The sequence below is a fragment of the Pectinophora gossypiella genome, chromosome 4, assembly GCF_024362695.1.
Source record: "Pectinophora gossypiella chromosome 4, ilPecGoss1.1, whole genome shotgun sequence".
Lineage (NCBI taxonomy): Eukaryota > Metazoa > Arthropoda > Insecta > Lepidoptera > Gelechiidae > Pectinophora > Pectinophora gossypiella.
Window position 1 is genome coordinate 12,226,830 of NC_065407.1, and position 22,532 is coordinate 12,249,361.

General features: G+C 38.2%; 5 protein-coding genes across 5 annotated transcripts; 2 read left to right on the forward strand and 3 right to left on the reverse strand.

Annotated features, from left to right (window-relative positions):
- Window positions 1-1,720: 1,720 nt before the first annotated feature.
- On the reverse strand, window positions 1,721-2,683 carry LOC126366451 (malate dehydrogenase-like). Its single transcript, XM_050009559.1, has one exon. The coding sequence runs from the start codon at window positions 2,681-2,683 to the stop codon at window positions 1,721-1,723; it is 963 nt and encodes a 320-aa protein (XP_049865516.1).
- Window positions 2,684-3,514: 831 nt separating this feature from the next.
- On the forward strand, window positions 3,515-4,513 carry LOC126366452 (malate dehydrogenase-like). Its single transcript, XM_050009560.1, has one exon. The coding sequence runs from the start codon at window positions 3,515-3,517 to the stop codon at window positions 4,511-4,513; it is 999 nt and encodes a 332-aa protein (XP_049865517.1).
- Window positions 4,514-4,587: 74 nt separating this feature from the next.
- Window positions 4,588-15,275, reverse strand: LOC126366055 (PHD finger protein 21A-like). Its single transcript, XM_050008957.1, has 13 exons — window positions 15,236-15,275; window positions 14,232-14,750; window positions 14,051-14,083; window positions 13,882-13,947; window positions 13,313-13,713; window positions 12,621-12,764; window positions 12,332-12,458; window positions 11,468-11,554; window positions 10,133-10,190; window positions 9,251-9,364; window positions 8,366-8,524; window positions 7,398-7,671; window positions 4,588-6,052 (listed from the first exon to the last, which is right to left on the reverse strand). The coding sequence occupies exons 2-12, from the start codon at window positions 14,307-14,309 to the stop codon at window positions 7,400-7,402; spliced, it is 1,539 nt and encodes a 512-aa protein (XP_049864914.1). The 5' UTR covers window positions 14,310-14,750; window positions 15,236-15,275; the 3' UTR covers window positions 4,588-6,052; window positions 7,398-7,399.
- Window positions 15,276-15,372: 97 nt separating this feature from the next.
- LOC126366054 (nuclear pore complex protein Nup50) lies at window positions 15,373-17,500 on the forward strand. The gene is made up of 2 exons (XM_050008956.1): window positions 15,373-15,801; window positions 15,886-17,500. Exons 1-2 carry the CDS (start codon window positions 15,634-15,636, stop codon window positions 17,359-17,361), a joined length of 1,644 nt encoding a protein of 547 aa, XP_049864913.1. The 5' UTR covers window positions 15,373-15,633; the 3' UTR covers window positions 17,362-17,500.
- Window positions 17,501-17,830: 330 nt separating this feature from the next.
- LOC126366051 (protein lin-9 homolog) lies at window positions 17,831-20,308 on the reverse strand. Its single transcript, XM_050008952.1, has 2 exons — window positions 20,226-20,308; window positions 17,831-19,862 (listed from the first exon to the last, which is right to left on the reverse strand). The coding sequence occupies exons 1-2, from the start codon at window positions 20,242-20,244 to the stop codon at window positions 18,163-18,165; spliced, it is 1,719 nt and encodes a 572-aa protein (XP_049864909.1). The 5' UTR covers window positions 20,245-20,308; the 3' UTR covers window positions 17,831-18,162.
- Window positions 20,309-22,532: the final 2,224 nt, after the last annotated feature.

The window sequence follows — 22,532 nt, forward strand, 5'->3', positions numbered from 1 at the left end:
TACTCCACCATGCTGCTCCAATGCGGGTTGGTGTTGTTGGCTAATAGCCGGGACCAACGGCTTAACGTGCCCTCTGAAGCACGGCATCAACTTACTTTTTCGGACAATCAGGTGATTCAAGCTTGAAAAGTCCTTACCAAACAAAGGACAGTCGATTTCGACAATGTCCCCATCGGGAATCGAACCCGGACCTCCAGATCGTGAGCCTAACGCTCTAACCACTAGACCACGGAGGCTGTTATCATCATCTTAGGACTTTGTTTTAATAACTCATTGTCTGTGATTACTTATGGCTCTGCCCACCACATTAGGGATTACGGTCGTGAGTTTAGGTATGTGCTTACACGATTAGCACTTCACAATAACGACACGACATCCGCCTGACACTACAAGCCTACAGCGCAATCACAAACGACTTTAGCGTAATAAACGGACCCCACGAGCATAATCGCCAATCGTACGACCCTTAACCCGAAGTTAACACGCGGAGGACCTCAACGCATTAACTAGTTGCTAGTTGCGGACGGTATAGCTCCTCGACGATTATCTTAAAGTTAACCCCGTCGTTACGATCCTTATTTGCGGTTGCAACAAGCTTGGGTGTTTAGGTTGGGGGCACACTGGCCGTTCGGGTTGACTTATTGGTGGCACTTCTCTACTTCTTCTATCGTGTGGATTGTGAGGTGAATTACCAACCCCATCAACCCTGGTGTCAGGGTTATTACTATGCCGCCATAGGCCCCTGACATGACTCATGTAACGACTACGTACTTACATCAGTAAGTAATACCCGGGACCAACGCCTTAACGTGCCTTCCGAAGCACGGATCTTTTTACTTTGACAATCAGTTGATCAGCCTGTAATGTCCTAACCAAACTAGGGATCACAAAGTGATTTTTGTGATTTGTCCCCACCGGGATTCGAACCCGGGACCTCCAATCGTGAGCACAACGCTCAACCACTAGACTAGGCATACAATTAAAAAAACATGATTTTGTTTATATAAGGGTAAACTGATCAGTGATCACTATACGTGGGTCTGACTATAAAAGTAAAATGCGCAATGTCCACAATATTGCTTTCTTAGATAAATGCCTTTTGAAGCCTTTTGAGACTCCCAGTTACTGATATTATCCATCTTAAATGTAAGCTAATTGCCTTCTACTTATTGTGGGTCTGCCCACCCCTTAGGGCTCAAGAGTATGAGTTCATATCTACAAGGCCGAGCAAGCCTTGGATCTACAGCTCCTAAAGATGAAAATGACAAAAGGATTTAAAAAATATCCCCGTATCCTAACAAACTCAAACATAGGTACTTAAGTGTAGACCCTGGCTATTTCAGTAGTTATGAAGTCGCAAAGGCAGTTATACGATTCCCCGAATGAGATGCGTCGCCGATGGCCGCTTTGTGTCGCCGCCAGTCGCCGTCGCCACGCTATTCTCCCGATATTGCCCGTTACCGTCAGCTCCTGTGACTTCGATTAACTCTCGTGCCATCAAACTGGTACAATTCAAATTTAAACCCACGAAGGATCCGGGTAAGACTCTAACGACCCCGTTTTTCGAATCATTGCTTACTTTGAAATAAAACAGTATTTTACCGCAATCGGTAGGTACAACAGGTTACCTTCTTATTTTATTATTAAAACCCTGTAAAATATAACAATAAAAACATCAAAAAAATAAATTGCATAATTTGAACTTGTCATATAATTTAAATCAAACATACATGCGAGACAACTCTTCTCCCATTGAGATATCTTTATTCAAGATAGGCATTGCCTCGCTCAACAGGTCGCACTCCAGATCACTCATAGGAAAATTGCTGGAAGTTCTAACTATACCATAAGGCCCGACAGTTGAAGGTCCAGAGAAAAATCTCGTGCCAAAATGCGGATTTGCCGTGTAGCTGTGAACTTCGACTTGTTGACCCCAAAGAGCATCGATGAGTTTTTCCACAAATTCGTTTATCGCCCATGCCACCGCTAAAGAATCATATTCGGATCCGCCTTTGGTCATGAAGACATCAGTCTCGGCTCTCCTTATCAGCCTTGTCAGCACGTCGGCTTCGCGACCATCCAACACATAAAACTCTGGCATCATATTAGAAAATAAAGGAATTATGGTATCTTTCGAATGCCCCCCTATGACTGGTATCGACAAGTGACGCGGTGTTGCTTGCAACAAATCCGCAGCCAACGATTTAGTTCTTGTTACGTCGTCATTCGTTACTCCAAACACTCGAAAGGGATTGTAACTTCTGTATTTATACAGCATTGCACTCGTGAACGGCAGCATAGCGTTTATAGGGCTGGTGGCCACACATAAGAATGCGTCAGGATTTCTTTCGGACATCGCTTTGCACAGTTTTTGAACGAATGGTGCGTTGGCATTGAGGACTTCCTGAGTCGGTGTTGTGGGAGGAGAGGATACCCTGGACAGCATTAGTATGAGGCTGGATAAAGTGATGGCTGCGCTTAGTTCATCGTCCCCTGTGAAACCGACCGCGGAAGGACCGAGAGGCAGTTGGTTCAACTCCCGCGCGATCCCCTTCACTTTAGGATCGGAATCATACAGCTTCAACTTGGCCACCTTCGGATTCTGCTTCAGCAACAAACATACATTGGAGCCAATGCTGCTTGCGGCTCCTATGACTGATACCTGAACTTTCCTCGTGTGCATTGCGTCCAGTTTATATGACGATGAATAACGATGTGTTAAATGTGACACCGCGAGCAATCTTCGAGTAAGCATTTTCGCTGGAATTTATACGAAACTTTAGTTATATCTTACAGTATTTTAATTTTTTAAATTATTTTTATCTTTTATGCCTGACATGACATTATGTTTTAGACAAGTTTTAGAGTTACATAGAACTTTGATTATATTGTCTTTGGAAGTTTGTGAAGGTCCCCCATAGACTTCTCTCATTCTCGTACTTTGTTCTCGTAGATTGCATTACAGCAGGCCCAGCACGTTATGTAAGCGCACGCGACACGACGTGAGATAAAATAAGGTCCTTGGTACGCGCGACTACTGGGACATCCGCGATTTTTTTCGGTCTGCGTCACTCTACGGTGTGATATGTGTTAACCAAAACAAAAAATAATTATACGTTTGTCATTAAAGCAATGAATTTTTATCGTATTTTCTCAGGAAATGTTACGAAACCCGCCATCAAAACATATTAATACATGCTTTACTTATAGAAAATATTATATACTTATATCACCCATACATAGAGAAATAAACTCTTTAAGGCGATAAAATTAATACCAAGGACATCAATATGTTAAAAAAAGAACCATTCCTCCTTTATTTCCAAGGAAAATATAAAACCTCTAAAAATAAGGACTCTGTGCGTTTACGTTGTCTTTGACATCTTTTTAATCACATTTTCAAAAGTCAATTATATAGTAATTGAGGAACAAAATTAATGTAAAATTTTTAGTGATATATAAAATAGAATATGATAAAATATAAACATTAGAAAAAGCTATAATAAACACGGAAATGTTTACGAAAAAAATTTTTAAGTCTGTGAAACTTTTGATAAATTCGGTGAGACGGTACAATGTGACGGTAGTGGGGGGTGCGAGCGAGCTCGGCCAAGTGGTGAGTCTGTTGCTGCGCGGCGAGCCGGCTGTTACCAAACTGACGCTGCACGACACTGTGCCGCGCACCAGCGGCGTCCTCATGGACCTCTCACACATCCCCTCCCCCTCCCTCCTCGCCTGCTACAAGCAAGAGGACAACCTCATGAAAGCCCTCCTCGACGCAGACATAGTCCTCGTCACCGGAGGCCACCTACTCTCCCCAGACGTCCCAAAAGACGATCTCGTCGCCACCAACACCAACTTCATCAAACAAATAGCACCCAAAATATCCAGCATCCGACCCATGCCTCTCATAGGCATCGTCACAGAACCCATACACATACTCGTTCCTATGGCCGCCGAAATAATGAAATGCTACGGTCACCTCGACTCAAAGAAACTATTCGGCGTTACCGGAATCGACTCGCTCAGAGCGCAAGCTATATACGCCGGGATGCTCAACCTCCATCCGCAAAAATGTTCGGTACCAGTTATTTGTGGGCATACTGAAAATACTATTGTTCCGTTGCTGTCTCAAGCGGAGCCTTCTAGAAAGTTGGACTTCAGACGTATGCAAGACTTTCTTAGGAAGGTGCGCCAATCAGATGAACTAATTTTAACAGCAAAATGTGGATTTGCACCCAGCTTATCGATTGCTTACAGTGTTTTAATATTCACAAGAGCACTCATGGCAGCTTTAGATGGTAAGGAAAATACAAAGGTCGATGCCTTCATCGAAAACAATGATTTTGGGACTAGTTACTTCGGGGGTCGCGTGCGCTTGAACCATGAAGGAGTGGCTGAAATGGAGAGGTATCCAACTATGTCCGAAGGCGAATGTGAATTGTTACAAGCAAGCGTTAGTAAACTAAGAGCAGACGTATTAACCGGCAAAAAAATGTTGGAAATGGAATAAAATACGCCTCTAGATCAATTTAAATTAACTATAAGTTATGTGTTTTAGTAAAAAGGTTAAACGAAAAAACAAAGTTTACTTTCGAATGTGTATTCGAGTTTTATTTACAATACAACCCTGGTATACTCGACAAAGTAGTATAAATAACCAAGGATAACCTAATCATATCACAGTGAACAATTAATTCATCAACTTTTGACTAAAATAAAATCATTAGCAACTAGGAAAAGACCACTTACACAACAAACTATTTTTAATTTAATAAGAATCAATACTGAACACTTTCTTTTTGGCTATCCATTTGATTATTTTATAAAAATTGATTTTAAAGAAAATATTTCTCATTTAACCTATCTAATCAAATTTCCAATCAATTATTGAAATGCAAAAAAATATTGGTCCTTTAGTTATCTGTTCGTGATTTAAGAATGAACCACATCTGGCGGCATTTCATGGCACTTTCCTATCCTTATCTGTTACGTGGGTCAGAACCTTTATTTGCTAGAGCGAGACAAAGCGACCGTCTATCTGTCACGTGCGGTCGCTCTCTCTCGCTCTAGCAAATGACAGTTCCGTTTACCAGAAAAGGATAGAAGTATAGGAAAGTGCGATGAGGTGCTGACACACTGGATATCATAACTATAATTTTCATAACTAAAGAAATAACTTTAGTTGTTGTGCGTGAACAAGAACCTATTGACAAAAAACGTTTCTTCTAAACAACTTATATAAATGTTTTTCAAAATTAATGTAACATTACATTTTGAAAACGGCAAGTTTTACCAATAATCGTAAAGCAATATGTTGTACTTCTTAAAAAAATATAATAAGTACATAATTATCTAAGAGTGGGTTTACACCGAAGCGAAGAGGACACGAGCAGAGTCGTGCGGAATCAATCAATCACATCGTGGGGAGAGAAGACGCTCTATCGCTATCTCCCTCGCGGTAATTGGTTTTTACTAACTACCTAACTCAATTTGTCAACTAGTTATAGTTTCAAAATAGCCTGTTACAGCTATTCGAAATCAAGGAGCTAGAAAGAAATGGCAATAGTAACGCGCGACGTCACGCGTTTATAGTGTCATAGAAGCTATCACTAAGCTACATACAAATTCAGTTTTGCTAGAACGGGACGGAGCATCCACTTATTTTAACTATGAATATCTCCGGGGTTAAGTAAGACATTGACAAACGGATTTCAGAGATATCTTCAGCGTGTTCACGTGAGTAGCTGGCGTCTTGCGATGTTGTTCACGACAGTACATTGATGAAAAAAACAGTCAAATACGCTATCCACGCACTTCTCCGCTCGTCTCGTGCCTTCGCTTCGGTGGAATCCCACCCTTATTAGTGGGAAACAGGATTTCGAGTTTCTGATTTCAATACAAAATTCATTTGGACTTTACACTAGGACATAGAAAACGTTAACAATAATTGGACTACTCACGGCGCCTACTCCGTTCTAATACTCTAAATGGTACAATCAACACTGACCACAAACCTTATCCTACATACTGTCGAAACATATCGACGTATCTGAAACAAACAAAAAAACATGTATTATAAAAGCTATAAACATGTACAATCGAAGAGCAAAAGTCCAGTCACTGCGCCCAGTGAATTATTTGTAAACATACATACATAAACTCACGCCCGTAATCCCTAATGGGGTGGGCAGAGCCACAAGTAATCAAAGACAACTTGCAGCCACTGTTGATACGATGTCGTAAGCTGGATATGATGAACCTTATGGTGATAAGGGATCAGCCTATCGCCCATAACATTAGTCTATCATGTTAGATGACACAATCCCTCTGTCGGTTTTTACGACATGCCCGGGAAGACAAGCAGCTGAACGTTTTCTATGTTTTTTATTTGCTCCCAGAACAGCATAGAAGTATTTGTAAACAGTGGTAAAATTATGAACGATTAGTTGTCATAATTATAAAATTTATGTTTTTGTAGGTGTTTTTGGTCTATTACAGAAACGACATGTAACCAGGAGGTCTTAAGTCATGTAGTTAGTGTAGTTCGGGTTTGGAAACCCCGGAACCGGACTTGCACCAATGAGTTATTAAATCCTATGGGCAGTTTTCACTAACACAGTCGACTCGAGCATTATAAACGGCGACACGGCTCATCATCTATCACGTTGGTCTAACAAAAAGCTCGGTGAGGTGAGGCTCGGAATCGCCCCACGGCGATTCCCCCGATAATGAGTCTGTACAGTGACCTCTTGGCGGTTTTTTTATAAAAGCAATCATGGTCTGAATCAATCCTCAAAGATTTCGTTACGATGTCACTAACACCCTGTATACAGTAGGTACTTCTTAGCCAATGATAAATTTTCTCTCAATCTTCTATCGTGTGGGTCGTGAGGTGGAGTACCAACCTCATCAACCCTGGTGTCAGGGTCACTATTGAGCCGCCAAAGGCCCATGACATGGCTCACGTAACGACTACTTACTTACATAAGTAGTAACCTGAACCAACGGCTTAACGTGCCTTCCGAAGCACGGATCATCTTACTTTCGGACAATTTGGTGACCAGCCAGTAATGTTCTAACTAGGGACCACAAAGTATTTTTTTAGGATATGTCCCCCCACCGGGAATCGAACCCGGGACCTCCGGATCGTGAGCCCAACGCTCAACTACTGGACCACGGAGGTCGTTACAAAAGCAACCGCCATTGACCCTTCAACCTGAAGAAAATAAAAGCCCTGGCTACTGGCCTGGGTACCAGGTTTCATACTCTACACAAGACATCACATGGCTCCAAGAACATTTCATTCTTAATGTGACACTTCGAATTGCCACCTCGCCTGTTGATATTGTGTCCCTGAACGTGTAAGTACGTGGTTAAAAGAAGAATAAACTCACCTTTATTCTTCATTACTTTTACTAATATCGCTGCCAGTATCGCTGGCCGAAGAAGACCGCATACTGATGGAGGTCTCTTTAAACTGGCTGATGAAGTCTAGAAGCTTCTGCAGGTTGCGCTGTGTCTTGATCTGAGCTGCTAACAGTTGTCGCTTCTCTGCGTTGTGTTCGTCGAGGTTCTCCTTCAAAGAAGCGGCCCGCGCTTCCAGTTTACGGAGCTCTACGCACAATTCGATATTTTTCTCTTGTAGACGTTTCCGTTCTGCTAGTTTGTCTGAAACGACAGAGGTTGGCATAGATAAACGTTGGTGCTGATACCAATACACACCTTCTAATTTTATTTTAAGTTATACCTATCATTTTCTTATAGGAATAGGAAAAGGACGGGTAATCGACTCTCAAAATTTTACATTGGCCAATAACCCGACAGAATTAAGTTGATTGTACATGTGACACGGTATGCATATCAGCGAGCATACATAATTCGCCGGGGTTATTTATCATTCGCTCATTTATTCTAAAATTAACAGCTTTCAATCATTCGTCCCTTTCCTTTTCGGCGGATAAGAAATTGACGGGTATAACTTAAAATAAAAAATAAATAAATAAAAGAAATACTTAAGACAAAGAGACGCGTGCTTACGGTGCTAAGCCCGCAGGGTCGTGTTTTTAAAAGAAATCATCATCATCAGCCGTACGACGCCCACTGCTGGGCATAGGCCTCCCCCAAGGATCTCCACGACGATCGGTCCTGCGCTGCCCGCATGCCTACCCACTGAACGTCGTCCGACACGTGGTCGCCATTCTAGAACCTTTCCGCCCCATCGACCATCGGTTCTCCTCGCTATGTGTCCTGCCCACTGCCACTTCAACTTTGCAATTCTCCAAGCTATGTCGGTGACTTTAGTTTAGTATTTAAAAGAAATAAATATAATTATATATGAACATTTGTGTGTTTGTAGGCATACCTCTGTAGAGCTGCGTGTCGGGCACGTGCGGCGCGGCGCAGGCGGCGGGGTCGGGCAGAGGGGCGCGGCAGGCGGGCGCGGGGCAGCGGCCCTCCGCGCTGCAGCCCGTGTGCACGCACACGCCGCACGCGCTGCACCACACCAGCAGCGACGGCACATCTACAATAATAAACAAGGCAAGGCATAAAAATCAAGATTTATATTTGTCTGATGTGTTGTGACTTGAAACGTCAAAACGGTATCGGTTTCATACATTTAGTATAGTAACGTTCATACTAGTAATGCGTATTGTGTTTTGATGGCTTGTATTGTGTCTCATCAGAAACGATCGCGGTTGTCAGAGCTGTATTGATTCAAAATATCTTCATGAGACGTCAGAACATAACATATAAATGTGAAAACTAGCCATCACGTCACGACACGACACGTCAGAACACATCACACAAATATCTATATCTTTATGTCTTTAATCCACCTTTATTCTTTATTGCATATGGACTACTTAAACCGACAAACGTAGCCTACAACGCAGCGACTGTGGCAACGACCAACAATTTAACGGATATATCCTTTAAAAATCTGCAGGCTCTGCACGGCACGAATTTCGAATGTTATTTATTTTCCTCAGCCATAACATGACACCGCTAAGTAACGTAAAATCAAAAATAACTATAAAATTTACCATCCACAGCGATGATCAAGTTTTCTCCGCCGTAATTTTGTAGAAAAAATGGAGTATAATGGCACATTGTACAATGTATTGTAATAACAATCCGGCTAACTGTTACCCCGCCGCATTATAAAACGGCCATGTTTTTCAAAACGGCTAGCCGTAATGTAATACGGCGGATATTACAATCCGGCTGAGACAGATATATGACTTACCGTTTCTCCCGCATCCATGACAGACTTTCTTCGACGGCGGGTACACGGGCTCCACCGACAGCCCAGCCGGCAACGAAGACGCCCACGCCGGCTTGCCGTTACTCCAACCAGAACCTAGATTTTTAATATTAATAAATATTAATAGGCTTGGCTCCGGAAGCCCCGAGTTCGAATCCCGGTGGGGACATATCACAAAAATCACTTTGTGATCCCTAGTTTGGTTAGGACATCACAGGCTGATCACCTGACTGTCCGAAAGTAAGATGATCCGTGCTTCGGAAGGCATGTTAAGCCGTTGGTTCCAGTTACTATTTACTGATGTAAGTGAGTAATGGCATGAGCCATGTCAGGGGCCTTTGGCGGCTCAATCATAACCCTGACACTAGAAGCCAGTAATTCCACCTCACAACCCACACGATAGAAAGAAGATAAGCTAGTAACCATGGTAGCTCAGTTGGAAGAACCCTGTCGCAGGTTCGAATCCCAACACGGGCCTAAACCGAATTCATATTTGGATCTTAAATATTTGTCACGTGCTCAACAGTGAAGGAAAACATTGTGAGGAAACCCACATTCCCGAGAAATGCGTTTCGGAGGTATGTGGCCTAGGAAGATCAGACAGGCAGTCGATACTGTAAAAAAAAACCGGACCTGTCAAATATCCAAGTTTAATTTGCGAACCCTGTGAAAAATGTACTAAATAAATGGGTACATAAATTATATTTCATTGTTAATGACCATTACGGATTGAATTATCCGCATAAATATATATTATTATTTATTATTTGTATACCGTTTCCATATCTTGGGCCTATTATTATTAAGAATGACGGTAAATAACTAGCTAGCGGCGGCGGCTGGCGGTAGCTTTATCATGATTACCTTTATTTTCAGAAGACGACCCTGATGGCGAGCCTTCTCGCGATGATTTGTTCTGGTTCTGAAACAATTTAATACATCGCCTGACTTGGTATTTAGTTTCACACATAACTTCAGTATTGTTGGGAAATTAGTAGTAGTTTGAACCAGAATTTTATTCCTTATTTTCTTAGCATTATAAAACATAACATCACGGCTATATCAGATGAAGATTGCCAGAGGTACATCCATCGCAAGATGAACTAAGTATCCACGCATCACCAAGCTTTCCATCAGATCAACGTGACAGGCGGTGAGCCGTATCTATAGTCGAGCCAATAGTGTTAGTAAAAACTGCACTTAAGATAAATAGCATTTAAAAAATAAACAAATGTGGTGCTGATACCAATACACATCATCTAATTTTATTTTAAGTTTCACCTGTTATTTTCTTAACTGTCGAATAGGAAAGACACGGGCAATCGACTGGCATAAAAATGGAAAACACGTCAATTACAAGCAAAGATTTAAGAACCCCTCCCAAAATGTATATTGGCCAATAACCCGACAGAATTAAGTTGACAGCGCATGTCAAACAGCTTGAAAAGCAGCGGGATACCAATTTTACTCGCCCGGGTTATTCAGTCAGAAAATGACAGGTGTAACAAAATAAATTAGGAGGTGTCTGTAGGAATCGGGGCCACTATGTATATTATTATGTTCCCCTTAATAGAGACAGTATGAAAAGTGCTAATGGACACATTCTTAGTTATACCATAGAACAAAAAAAGTTAACCCCCCCCCCCCCCCCCCCACACACTTTATTCTAAATGGCCGCAAAAACAATAAGTATGAATGGAGACATTCTTCGTTATGCCATAAAGAATAATATTGCGTATAGAACGGTATCCCTCCGGCGCGCCGAGGCCTACATTTACATCACCCCCTACATGGCTGTAACCCGCTAAGGAGTAAGGCCGGGTTTCCACTGACGACACGGAGATGGGAGGAGAAGAGCGGAGATGTGCGGATTTGACCAATCGCAGCGTTCGAGAGAGCGAAAAACGAAGACGCTCTGTCACTCTCTCCCTCACGGTGATTGGTCGATTCCTGCACATCTCCGCTCCGCTCCGCTCAACTCAGCTCCGCGTCAATGGAAACGCAGCCTAACGGCAAGCGCGAGCGGACTGTCTGTCTCTCTCGCACTTACGCAGTAAGGCGAAACACGGTAATAAAGAGATTTCTATATGGAGTAGTGTCCAGGGAGTAGTTTTACTCTACTTAGCAATTTAAATTAAAATTCAGTTACTTCATAGTATTAAAAAAAATACAAAGCAAAAGAACATAACAAAAATGTACCTGTTGCTTCCGTAGCTTCGCAGAGCGTGTTTGTGGAGGGTCGTTGTGTGTCTGCAGATACGGGAACTGGTTCAGCTTCTTGCGTTTCTGCAATGATATAAAAGTGCAAGTATTTTAATATACTAATAACATAACATTTTATTCTGAATATGTGTACATTACAAATAGTCAATATTTTTTTCTTCCATCCAATTCAAATTCTTATTTTTTTTTTCAATATAATATAACATCATGCCTGAAATCCAGCCTTATATTATATTATGTTATGTAAACTTCTTATTTAAAAACTATAACGAAACTGAATTTAAGTAAACGGCGAAAGTATCATGGTTTGAGTTCAGATTTTTATTTATGCCTTTTACTGTGGAAACAATCAGCCCATGGGGTTCAGAAGCACGTCAGTATTTGAAAACAAATACAGACTGTCGAGAACTGACAGTTATATAACCCAACGAGCCAGTTTGGAGGTGCAGAGAGAAGACAAACCTCCGTAGTCCAGTGGTTGAGCGTTGGCCTATCGGCCGGAGGTCCCGGGTCCGAATCCCGGTGGGGACATATCACAAAAATCACTTTGTGATCCCTAGTTTGGTTAGGACATTGCAGGCTGATCAACTGATTGTCCAAAAAGTAAGATGATTCGTGCTTCGGAAAGCACGTTATGCCGTTGGTCCCGGTTACTACTTATTGATGTAAGTAAGTATTTGTTACATGAGCCAGGTCAGAGGCCTTTGGCGGCTCAATAGTAACGCTGACACCAGGGTTGATGAGCTTGGTAATTCACCTCACAACCCACACGATAGAAGAAGATTACAGTTAATATTCTGAGTGTTTTTGCAATGAAAAATAACAATGAACTTTATTTACAGGCATCATGTCATAGTTTCCATAGAGGAAATCCGTTCTGTTGGTGCTTGTCGTGGATCGCTTGCGGCGCTCACTACGCTTTTTCTCTAATATCTCCTTTTGTGAGTGTGTCACCAAGCCAATGAGTCTGTAACAAAAAGTAATACAATATACATACACTATAGAGCAAAGGCCTCTTTACTCTTACTCCTTTTACTATATTTGACTATATCGTGACTGAAATCTATCAAATCTATATCCAATAGGGACAGCTAGATACGGTATTAGTATGTATGCCGCATATAAATACCTCAAGAATGTCTCCTGAGAGACCAGCTCTCCGGGCTTAGGCAGTGGCGGGGGAGAAGGCGTTGGCGACAATTGAATGCCTGAACAGTCAGAGTCAGACCTCTGCTCATTCCATTCACTCGCTTGCTGCTGCATCTTCACCCCACTGGAAATAAAGAAGGGATTTATTATAATAAAAAACTCTAAAATAGCTCATCTTTGTTGGTTAGTTTTTGTATGTTTGAATGACTATTTGGATGGACAAAATCCTATAACAAATAATAAGACAAGGCTGACATAGTAATTCACAAAACAACATTAATCGGAGTAGAATAGATTTTACATTTGTAGAGTTGTGTTTGTAGAGTTCATTTGGTAATTTTTACAATAATTGTTTTCTAATGCATATCTGTTCCTCGCTATTCTTAGCCAAAGTGGGCCTTCTATATTCTTCAGACCATCTGAAATCGCTAGAGGCCTTTGTTTCGAAAGGATGCATGACACAGGGGACTGTTGGTACTTAAGAATTACATTTATTTATTTTACCATTGTAAACCTAAAAATCAAATAAAAGGCATTGAAATTGAAATTGAAAAATAATTGTTATTAACCTTTAAGATGTTTCATTCTTAAGATAGTCTAGGATATTTGTTTTATAGTTAGGGATGCTTAAGCAGTGGGATCTTATAGGCTAGATTAGTTAAGGATACTTACATAAGGGACTCCTTAACTTTGTTGAGTGCATTAGCAAAGTTACTCCTGCTGTCGTGGACTGTGGTAGGCAACTGAGAATAGTTCCTCTGATATTTATCCTTCTCATCCATCTCACTATGATTTGAGTTCTCCTTTTCATGTGATTTACTTTCATTGTCAGAGTCTGATATATTTTCTTTAAGATCCTCATTATTATTTTCTGCTTTTATATGGATCTCACTAAGGACTGATGGCTTCAACAGGGACACAGATCTACTTCGGCTACAATATTGCAACTGGTGGTCCCTCAATTGTTGGGCTACATAGCGGTTGTCATTTTCTATATTAATCTGCTTGTTTCTTGCTTTTAATCTCTGTTGATACAACTCCAACTCACGTCGTAATCTTTCTACCACTAGTTTCTGTAAAAAAATATACTATGTCTATACCTATTATCAAAATAAGGAAAATAATAAAATTATCTTGTTTTAAGCAACCCTAACTAGGTTAAATCAACTAAGTATCTACATATTACTGTTTTAATAATTGCACAATCTATCGAGACTTATATATTATTTAATTGTACTTACTTGAGTCTGGCCGATAGAAATTATTTCTTTTTCTGCTTCCTTAACTTTTGTCTTAAGATGAAAGTTCTGTAAATAAAAGTTTAATTAAGAATAAATTATGGTTTTCATAATAACGCTTCTTTCGGCTTCGCTGAAGTCGGATAACAAAAATAAATAGTACAAAACTTACGCTTTCATCATCTTGAAGTCGTGCGACCCAAATCTGTAATTAGACAGAAGAGAAGTTGAGAATAAGTCTTTTTGTCCATCAATTCTAATAAATGTCCATAGTAATAATTTAAACGTGGCAATTTTAGATTACAACACTATAAAGTTAGCACTGCATATCAAGTTAAATTAAATTAACTTACCTGATGAACTCGAATTGCATTTTTCAAATCCGACTGAGTTTTGCGAATCTCTTCCTTTATTTTATTAGACACTTCCATTGTAAATAAGACACTAATAAACTTATAAATAGCTTTTAGAAAACAAGGTCACAGAGAAATTCATTAATTACGATATGTTTCAGGAAGAATGAAACTCCGAACAAAACGACTAACACCTTATCACTTTACAGAGGTAACGACACAAGAACAATACACTTTATTATAAAACTTGCATAATGAAATGCACAAAAACTAAGTTAACTTTGCGAATTTTTATAAAACTCTACTTTGAGTCCTTGTAATTTATATAAGTACGCAAAAATAAAATAATTTCATTTGATTGAGAGAAAATGAAATGAAAAGGAAACTTGTGATTACAACGAGCTGTACGAGCCGTATGAAGAAAAAGGATAACATTATACATTCAGTGCTTCGTCTCGCTTCTTCACAAAAAAACGTTCGATGATTGGAGAAAGGACCAACATCTATGTTGTCTATGCTCTGTAAATAAACAATTACAAGAAACATTTATCATAAAAATGGTGCTAATTCCTGTAAATACCATCTAATTTTATTTTAAGTTCTATCTGTCATTTTCTTATCCGCCGAAAAGGAAAGGGACGGATAATCGACAAGCATAAAATTTATGGAACACACGTCAATTTTAAGCACAAATCTAAAACAACCGTCTAAAAATTCGCCCGGGTTATTCATTTATTTACTCATTCGTCCTAAAATTAAGAGCTGTCAATCATCCGTCCCTTTCCTTTTCGGCGGATAAGAAAATGACAGGTATAACTTAAAGTAAAATTAAGAGATGTCTGCAGGAATCGGGGCCAATGTGTTTTTTGAAATAATGGGCCTACAGTGAACATATTTACATCCGTATTCTATAACGGGATCAATAAACTCACAATCTCGAGAATGATCATGGTCATGCATGCATTATGGGATGATAATAAATATTGCACGTGTAAGGTACCTACATGTAAGGTACGCCAAGCCAAGCCAACCCACATCAAGCCACAAGCCAAGAATACCAAGAATATTATCAAAGTGGCAACACAGAGCTGTCACTTTGACAAATCATCCATAGACGAAATTAATTGTCATTTTACTTTTTAATCCATTTCAAAAGCGCAGCAAGGTGGTAAATGCTGCACTTATCGCGTTGTATTGAAATTTGATTAAAATTCCTTAGTTACAGAACTAAAATCCGAAACTGATTGTTGTTAACTATTTATAATCACAACATATTATACCTTTTATTTGGACAGTGGAGAAATCTGTGAGAAAATGAAATAATATAACCCGCCATCGCCACGGCACAAGACTCGTCACATTTGTAGTTTACTTAACAGTGTAGTGCATTCGACTTAGAATAATGTCTATTAAGAGACAAGCAACCACAGATTTAAACCATGAAAACTGGGATCAAGATGATCCATCAGAACATGAAGAAATGGGCACGTTTAAAAGTGCGTCCAAGGACGTTCTTGAAAAACGTGTGATAAGAACAGCTAAGAGAAGATCACAAGCTTCCGGCGATCAGGTAATATACGAACGATATGAATTATTTACCCTGTTGTAATACTTTTAAACACTTAAAGCAATTTAAACTTTCTTCTATTTTCAGGCAAATAAGAGTGTATTTAGTGGTTTCAGCGGTTTCAATAAAACACAACCATCATCCTTCGATTTCCTGGCAAATTTAACGAATGGTAGTAAAACTACTAATGGTACAACCACCAGTAAAGCTGATACAGCAACATCTTCAAGTCTTTTTTCTAGCAAACCAAATTCTGGACTCTTCAGTACATCTGAGTCATCATCAACACCTAAACCTACTTTTGGCATTCCTACTACACAGACATCTTTACCTGAAGGACAGTTAGGTGGGTCTAAACCTACCATGCAGTCTCCATTTGCTGTTTCTAAATCAGAATCATCTACAACAGATAGTCCTTTCAAAGTTCAATCTTCACCAATTGGATCAGATGCCAGTGTTAAAGATACAAAAACTGAAAATGCAACTTTTGGGACAACATCTGTGTTTTCGATGAACAAAGATAATACTTCGCCATTTAAAATGTCCAATACTACTCCAAAACTTGATTCCACTGGTACAAGCAAAGAGAAAAGCCTTGATGACAAAAATGAGGACAAGAAATTAAAATACTATGCTAAATTAAAAGGACTAAATGTGTCCGTATCAGACTGGATTAAGAAACATGTGGAAGAAACCCCTCTTTGTATATTAACACCCATTTTTAAAGATTATGAAAAATATTTAAAGGAAATTCAAGATGAATTTGAAGGTGCCGAAGACAAATCCAACAAACCCAGTGAAAATTTGACTTTAAACACAAAATCTAACAATGTTAGTGCTGCAGAAAAAACAAGTGACTCTGGGTCCTCTTTATTCTCAAATGCTAATAAGAAGGCAAACATTTTTGGTGTTCAACTTTCAGGAGAGAAGCCTTCTGGATTTGCTTTTGGTATCAACACCTCAACTAGCTCCAGTAAAACTACTTCTAGTGGAGGTTTTTCTTTTGGAATAAATAGTGCTCCACAAACAACTACAGCCACAAACTCATCAACATTCTCATTAGAGACAAAACCAGGAGCAGCACCTGCTGCTTCTGCTCCATTTTCCTTTGGGACTGGGAAACCATTTAGTTTTAGTCCCAATACAGTACAGAAGCCTGCAGAAGTAACAACTGAAGCTGGTGATGAACAAGATGAGCCTCCCAAAGTAGAGTTCACCCCTATAGTGGAAGAGAACAGTGTCTTTGATAAACGATGCAAAATATTTGTTAAGAAAGATGGTAATTTTGCTGACAGGGGTGTGGGTACTCTATATATAAAGAAAGTAGAAGATAGTGGAAAACATCAATTGTTAGTGCGGGCAAATACTAATTTGGGCACCATTTTGCTAAACATAATACTGTCTTCAAGTGTACCTACTCAGCGTCTAGGCAAGAACAATGTAATGCTGGTGTGCATTCCAACCCCTGATGCCAAGCCACCTCCAACTTCTGTTTTGATAAGAGTGAAAACACCTGAAGAAGCTGATGACTTACTAGAAACACTGAACAAATATAAAGCTTAAAGAAAGGCTGTATGTAGGGCTTTCAAAAGTACCTTAGTCTAGATATTGTCCTATATTTGGTCTAGGGGCTCTAGGAACAGGTAGACAATGTATCATTCTGTGTGTGTCAATGTCATTCTGTAGAGCATTTTATTACTGAAATAATTTTGCTCTAATAATTAAAATTCATCAATTAACATTATTTATGTAGTAACACAGATAGTATCTGTCAGATACCTCCTGGAAATAAGTAATTTTATTATGCTTTTGTCTGCAGTCCCTAGCAATGAGGATAAAATGTGGCAATGCATGCCAAATGAAACAAAATAGTATGAAAATGTAATCAATAATTATTTTCTATTATTTTAATTTGTATTGTCATTTTGTTCAAAATTTCTACAGAATTAAAATTCATAAAGATACAACATATATGCAGTGTTTCAATTTAAAATTAGAGTTAATATAATAGCCACTAGAAGTAAAAGAAATATTTAGTAAATGTACCTTTTATTACACTAGAAACAATACAATTCATATAAACACATTTCTCTCATGGCACGCTGAGCATATCATACACAGTCGATCTACATACAAAGTTCTATGAATATAATATATTTAAGATATAACAAGCTATGTTACCATTAACTTATAAAAATATATTTTCCGATTGCGGTCATGACTTAAATTAATTTCACCTATATTATCTGTTTTATACAACAATTTACATCATGTAATTATTTTGATGTCAGTTCCAGATTTAATAAATATGCAGTATATTTTATAAAATTCAAAACTGCAATTTTTGTTTATTCAAATTATGTATTATGTACCAGCAAGATAGCTACTGGACATTTGTCCCAAACCCATTTGAATTCTTTGCATGTGGATCTCCACTTTGTTTTGAAACAGTTTCCGGTGTTGAGGTTCCAATTTCAATTTTATTTGGTCCATAGTACCTTGCAGAACGCTCAACTCATATGCATTTTGATCTGAATCTGATAAACTCTTCACTTGTAACATGAGAGCTGTGAGGTCAGTGATGATGTCAATTATATTTGAATCCTTCACAGTTCCATTATTATTCTTTTCCACCAACATTGATGCTTCTTCTCGGCATTTTTCTCTTAGATGTGATGGAGCCAACATGGCTGCTAAACTAGGCCCAGGTGCAATCTGCTGGCAATACAGTTGAATTTCATTGATGTATTCTTGTAAATCCATATTCATTCTTTCTAGATCTATCACAACTGCAGCATATTTCCTCTCAAAATCTTCAGGCATCTTTTGTCCATAAGATTTCCTTTTTTCAGCTTCACAATTATACTCCTTCAGTTTATTTATTTTGCCACGTTTAGCATGTAAAATTTTTGTTAATTTTACAATAAGTTCCAAGAACTGGAATGGGTAAGAATTGACAGTAGACTCCAGTTGCTTGGTAATATCTGTGCATCCAATCATAGGATCCCCTTGAGAATTGCTTGTTGCTCCTGAGGGCTGATACAAATTGAAAATTTCTTGCATTACATAACGTGGTCTGAACTTCTGAGTAATGCTAGAAAGGCATAATGTGTCTGGTGGGTCATTGGACAAAACTTCATAGTCTGGAACAGAATGTGTCCCCAGTTTAGGTCTTTCAAATGTGATCCTGTATGTATTATTAGATGTGTCCACAGCATCAATACAACCAGTGAATAAGCCATCTTGCGGTTTGCGCAACCTTGCTGTTACTTTCGTGCCAACTACTAACTGCATGGGAATTTCATTTGGCAAATCTTTAATACAAATATCGGCAGTCTTCCTCTGCTGTACATATCGAATCAATTTCCTTTTTCTTTCAAGTTCTTTCCTTTCTTCAGCAAAAAACTCTTGAGAACATCTTCTAGGCTTGCCCATCATTCTTCTGATCTTGGCCCATTGAACTTGTGTTAATTTGCGATTTGTCAATTGAGGAAAAGATTCTTTGAGACAAATCATGAAGTCATTTTCACCGTCAAAAAGTGCCTTATCAATATTACTGTAGAAATATTCAAAACATACCCATTTATGAGCTTTGGGTAATTTTAGTAAATTTCTCAATCTCATACCAATTCGTTGTCCAGATTTACGATCAGGTGATTGATTAGCAACATTTTCAGATTTATCTTCATACTTGTCTATATTTCTTTGCACTTTTGAAGGTGACTTTTGCTTTTTAGCACTTGATTGTTTGTTAGGAGTCTTTGTTATCATTTTTGGGGTTCTCTTTGGTGACTGCCTAGGAGGTGAAGTATTTACAAAGTCATCAACAAAGATGAATCTGTTCTTTTTTCTTATCCTTGCAGGCATTCCTCTGGCATTAAGTTTCTGTACTGGTTCACTTGGTGTTGGTTTTGGCGGTAATTTAGTGCCAACTCTATGCAGCCCCAGCGCAGCAGGGCCGAACGCAGGCGGCTCCTCGTCCTCCTCCGGCAAGTCCATATCCATAGGTTCATCTTTGACCTTGTAGTCCGGTTCGGATGATTCACTGTCTTCATCTCTCTCTCCTAAAGAATAATAAGAACGTACATCAATATCTGCACATTACGAACAAAAACAAAAAGCACTTATTCGTTCAACTATCATTTAAGATTATAAAGGGGCCACAACTAAACGTAGTAAATATACATAGCAATGTGCGATATGAGTGATACAATTCAAATTTAGACAAAAATAAAGTGACAATTCGTCTACAAATTTGAATTTTTTCAAATTTTGAATCTAGCGTATACATCGCATTCGAAAATACACAGTACTGGAGTGTTTGGCAAAGTCGTGTAGAGGTAAGAAAATAAGCATATTTTAATATTTAAAACGGTCATGGGCCTAACAAGCAATATTGAAAGTAGTAAATTATAAATAAAACTTACTTTCTGATTTATCCGCCATGTTGATACTTAAATCTTAGATTTTGATTTCATTTGACGAGGAAAGCGCCAAGAACGAATCGGTATGTTCCGTTTTTATACATTAACATAGCAGGAACAGAAACATATCATCTGCCTCTTTTTAAATTCAATATTAAGAGCGAGATAGTGTATAAAATCTCAAAATGTCACATAATAGCGTGCAATGGAATATGGACCTTTTAAGTTCTAATTTAAATATAAATGGTATATTTTGATTACTATGAAAATACAAATTCATGACCCAATTTTAAATAATTTTCTTTTCAAATAATGATTCTCTAGCTTTATAATACAATAAAAAGACATTCACTTTCGGAAGTACCTTAGTGAATAGTGCTTCACCAATTAACCGATAACTATCGTAAAATAGTCATCATTCTAATTTTTCAACTCGACATTTTGGTATGACTATATAATATAAATAATATGAAAAAAAACTACTTAAATAAAACTCACATTATGGTTGTTTATATTCCTTTATGTATCGTCGATTCGTCGTATAATCGCCGCATCGCCGTATAGTTTTGCAAAATCACATGTGTGATTTTTGTTAATAATACCTCGATATACACTCACTAGTTTCAATTCAGGTAAAATTTTTAGTCTCAATTTTTACCTGGAATAAAATTAGTGTTAAGTTAAAATAATTTGGTTTTGTTGAAAAAATCACATTCGAATGTAATGTTTTAAATACGCTTACGTGGTTTTTAATTTGGCGACATTATAGATTCATAAATTATCGTTACATAAATTATTTATTATTACATTTACAGATCTGCTGAAGCCTACAAAATGAACCTAATTAAATTTATATCAAGATTAAACTTATTACTTATTTGCGCCCAAACATCAAAATGTAATATAATTGAATCTAAAATAATAGCCTGTCAAGATTTTTTTACTTTACTTGGTTCTGAGAAAAATACAGCAAAAGTCGTTGATGTAACAAAGGGGGCATCAGTGCACCTATACTGTCGCTTTTGGTGGGTTAGTTTAAGTACTTCCGTTAATTCTGCTAAAAGTCGCTGTACGTAATGTATAATATCAATTTATGGTAGCGTTACATGGGTAGGTCAAGAAACAGATGTCGCAGTGAAAGAAATGGCACTGTGGAAATTTGAAGAAGACAAGCCCAGTATTGAGGACTCAGATCGTAGAGACTAGTAGCATGAATTTTAATATTGTAATAATTTAGAAAACTTTTCAGCTCCGAAAATGATAATGATGAAGCAAAGTTTTGGTATTTTAAGAAGCGAGGCAGCTTTAATCCAGTAAAGGAAATAATGACTGAAGAAAAAAACAACACCAATAAAATATCTGTGAAAGCAGATCACACTTTAATAATTAAAAAATATGATCCATACATGGATTCTGGAATATACAGTTGTAAAACTGGGGATGAGATTGAAGGAAAAATGTTTACATATGTTTTAGATGGTAATTAAATTCGTTTAGTTTATATTTTTTGAAAATCTATCTTTTTTTTTTAAATTTAATAATTGTTCATCAGGTATTTATCTTAATAATGCACCGCCTTTCACTGGCGCCCTAGATGAGTGGTCAAAATACAAACGACAAATACTTAGTCGTATTAATGAACAATTTGAAAATCCCAAAGAAGAACCTTTTGTATCATTTGGCAAAGATTTCAATTTTTCATTTAGGATTAAAACTGCATGGGAGCCTTGGGGACAGTGTGAAGTTACAAATAAATCAAAAAGCATTCGCAGAAAATTGGGAAAATGTCGCTTGTTTGTTCTGCCGCAAAATATAACACAGGTACAGCAAAAGATCGTCTTTGTAAAATATATAAACGTGACATTAGTGGTTGATTTATTTATGTAGACATATTTTAAATTTTCAGAAGAAGACCACCCGTACAAATACTTACATACATCAGTATTATGCTATTGATAATTATGATGTTTCTTGTCAGTCAATAAACTTGGATGAGAAATTACCTGAAATTAGTAAAATCGTACGAAAAATACCAGAGTTTGAAGCTGTAGAGTCTTGTACCGTACTTCTAGATATGTTTATAGGTATTATTTGAAATATTTTAAATTATTCGACTTAACTACTCCCTTCAACCTATATGCACCTATAAAACAGATAAAATAAATGCAGGAAAAGGAAACGACAACAGCGAATACAAATATACATCAACAAACCAAATTGCAGAACAAAGCCACAGTATTCTGACTTGTCCTGGAGCTACATCAGATTCTAATGTACAGTGGTACAAGGATGAAATATTACTAAATTCTT

What these genes read in the sequence shown, in the direction of transcription:
- LOC126366054 (XM_050008956.1), top strand. Translation starts at nt 15,634, where the DNA reads ATGTCTATTAAGAGACAAGCAACCACAGATTTAAACCATGAAAACTGG. An exon ending in CACAAGCTTCCGGCGATCAG is followed by an intron (nt 15,802 to 15,885) that starts GTAATATACGAA and finishes TTCTATTTTCAG; the next exon opens with GCAAATAAGAGTGTATTTAG.
- LOC126366452 (XM_050009560.1), top strand. Translation starts at nt 3,515, where the DNA reads ATGTTTACGAAAAAAATTTTTAAGTCTGTGAAACTTTTGATAAATTCG.
- LOC126366055 (XM_050008957.1), bottom strand. Translation starts at nt 14,309, where the DNA reads ATGGAAGTGTCTAATAAAATAAAGGAAGAGATTCGCAAAACTCAGTCG. An exon ending in TTTCTATCGGCCAGACTCAA is followed by an intron (nt 13,714 to 13,881) that starts GTAAGTACAATT and finishes ATTTTTTTACAG; the next exon opens with AAACTAGTGGTAGAAAGATT. An exon ending in TCTCAGGAGACATTCTTGAG is followed by an intron (nt 12,459 to 12,620) that starts GTATTTATATGC and finishes TTTTTGTTACAG; the next exon opens with ACTCATTGGCTTGGTGACAC.
- LOC126366451 (XM_050009559.1), bottom strand. Translation starts at nt 2,683, where the DNA reads ATGCACACGAGGAAAGTTCAGGTATCAGTCATAGGAGCCGCAAGCAGC.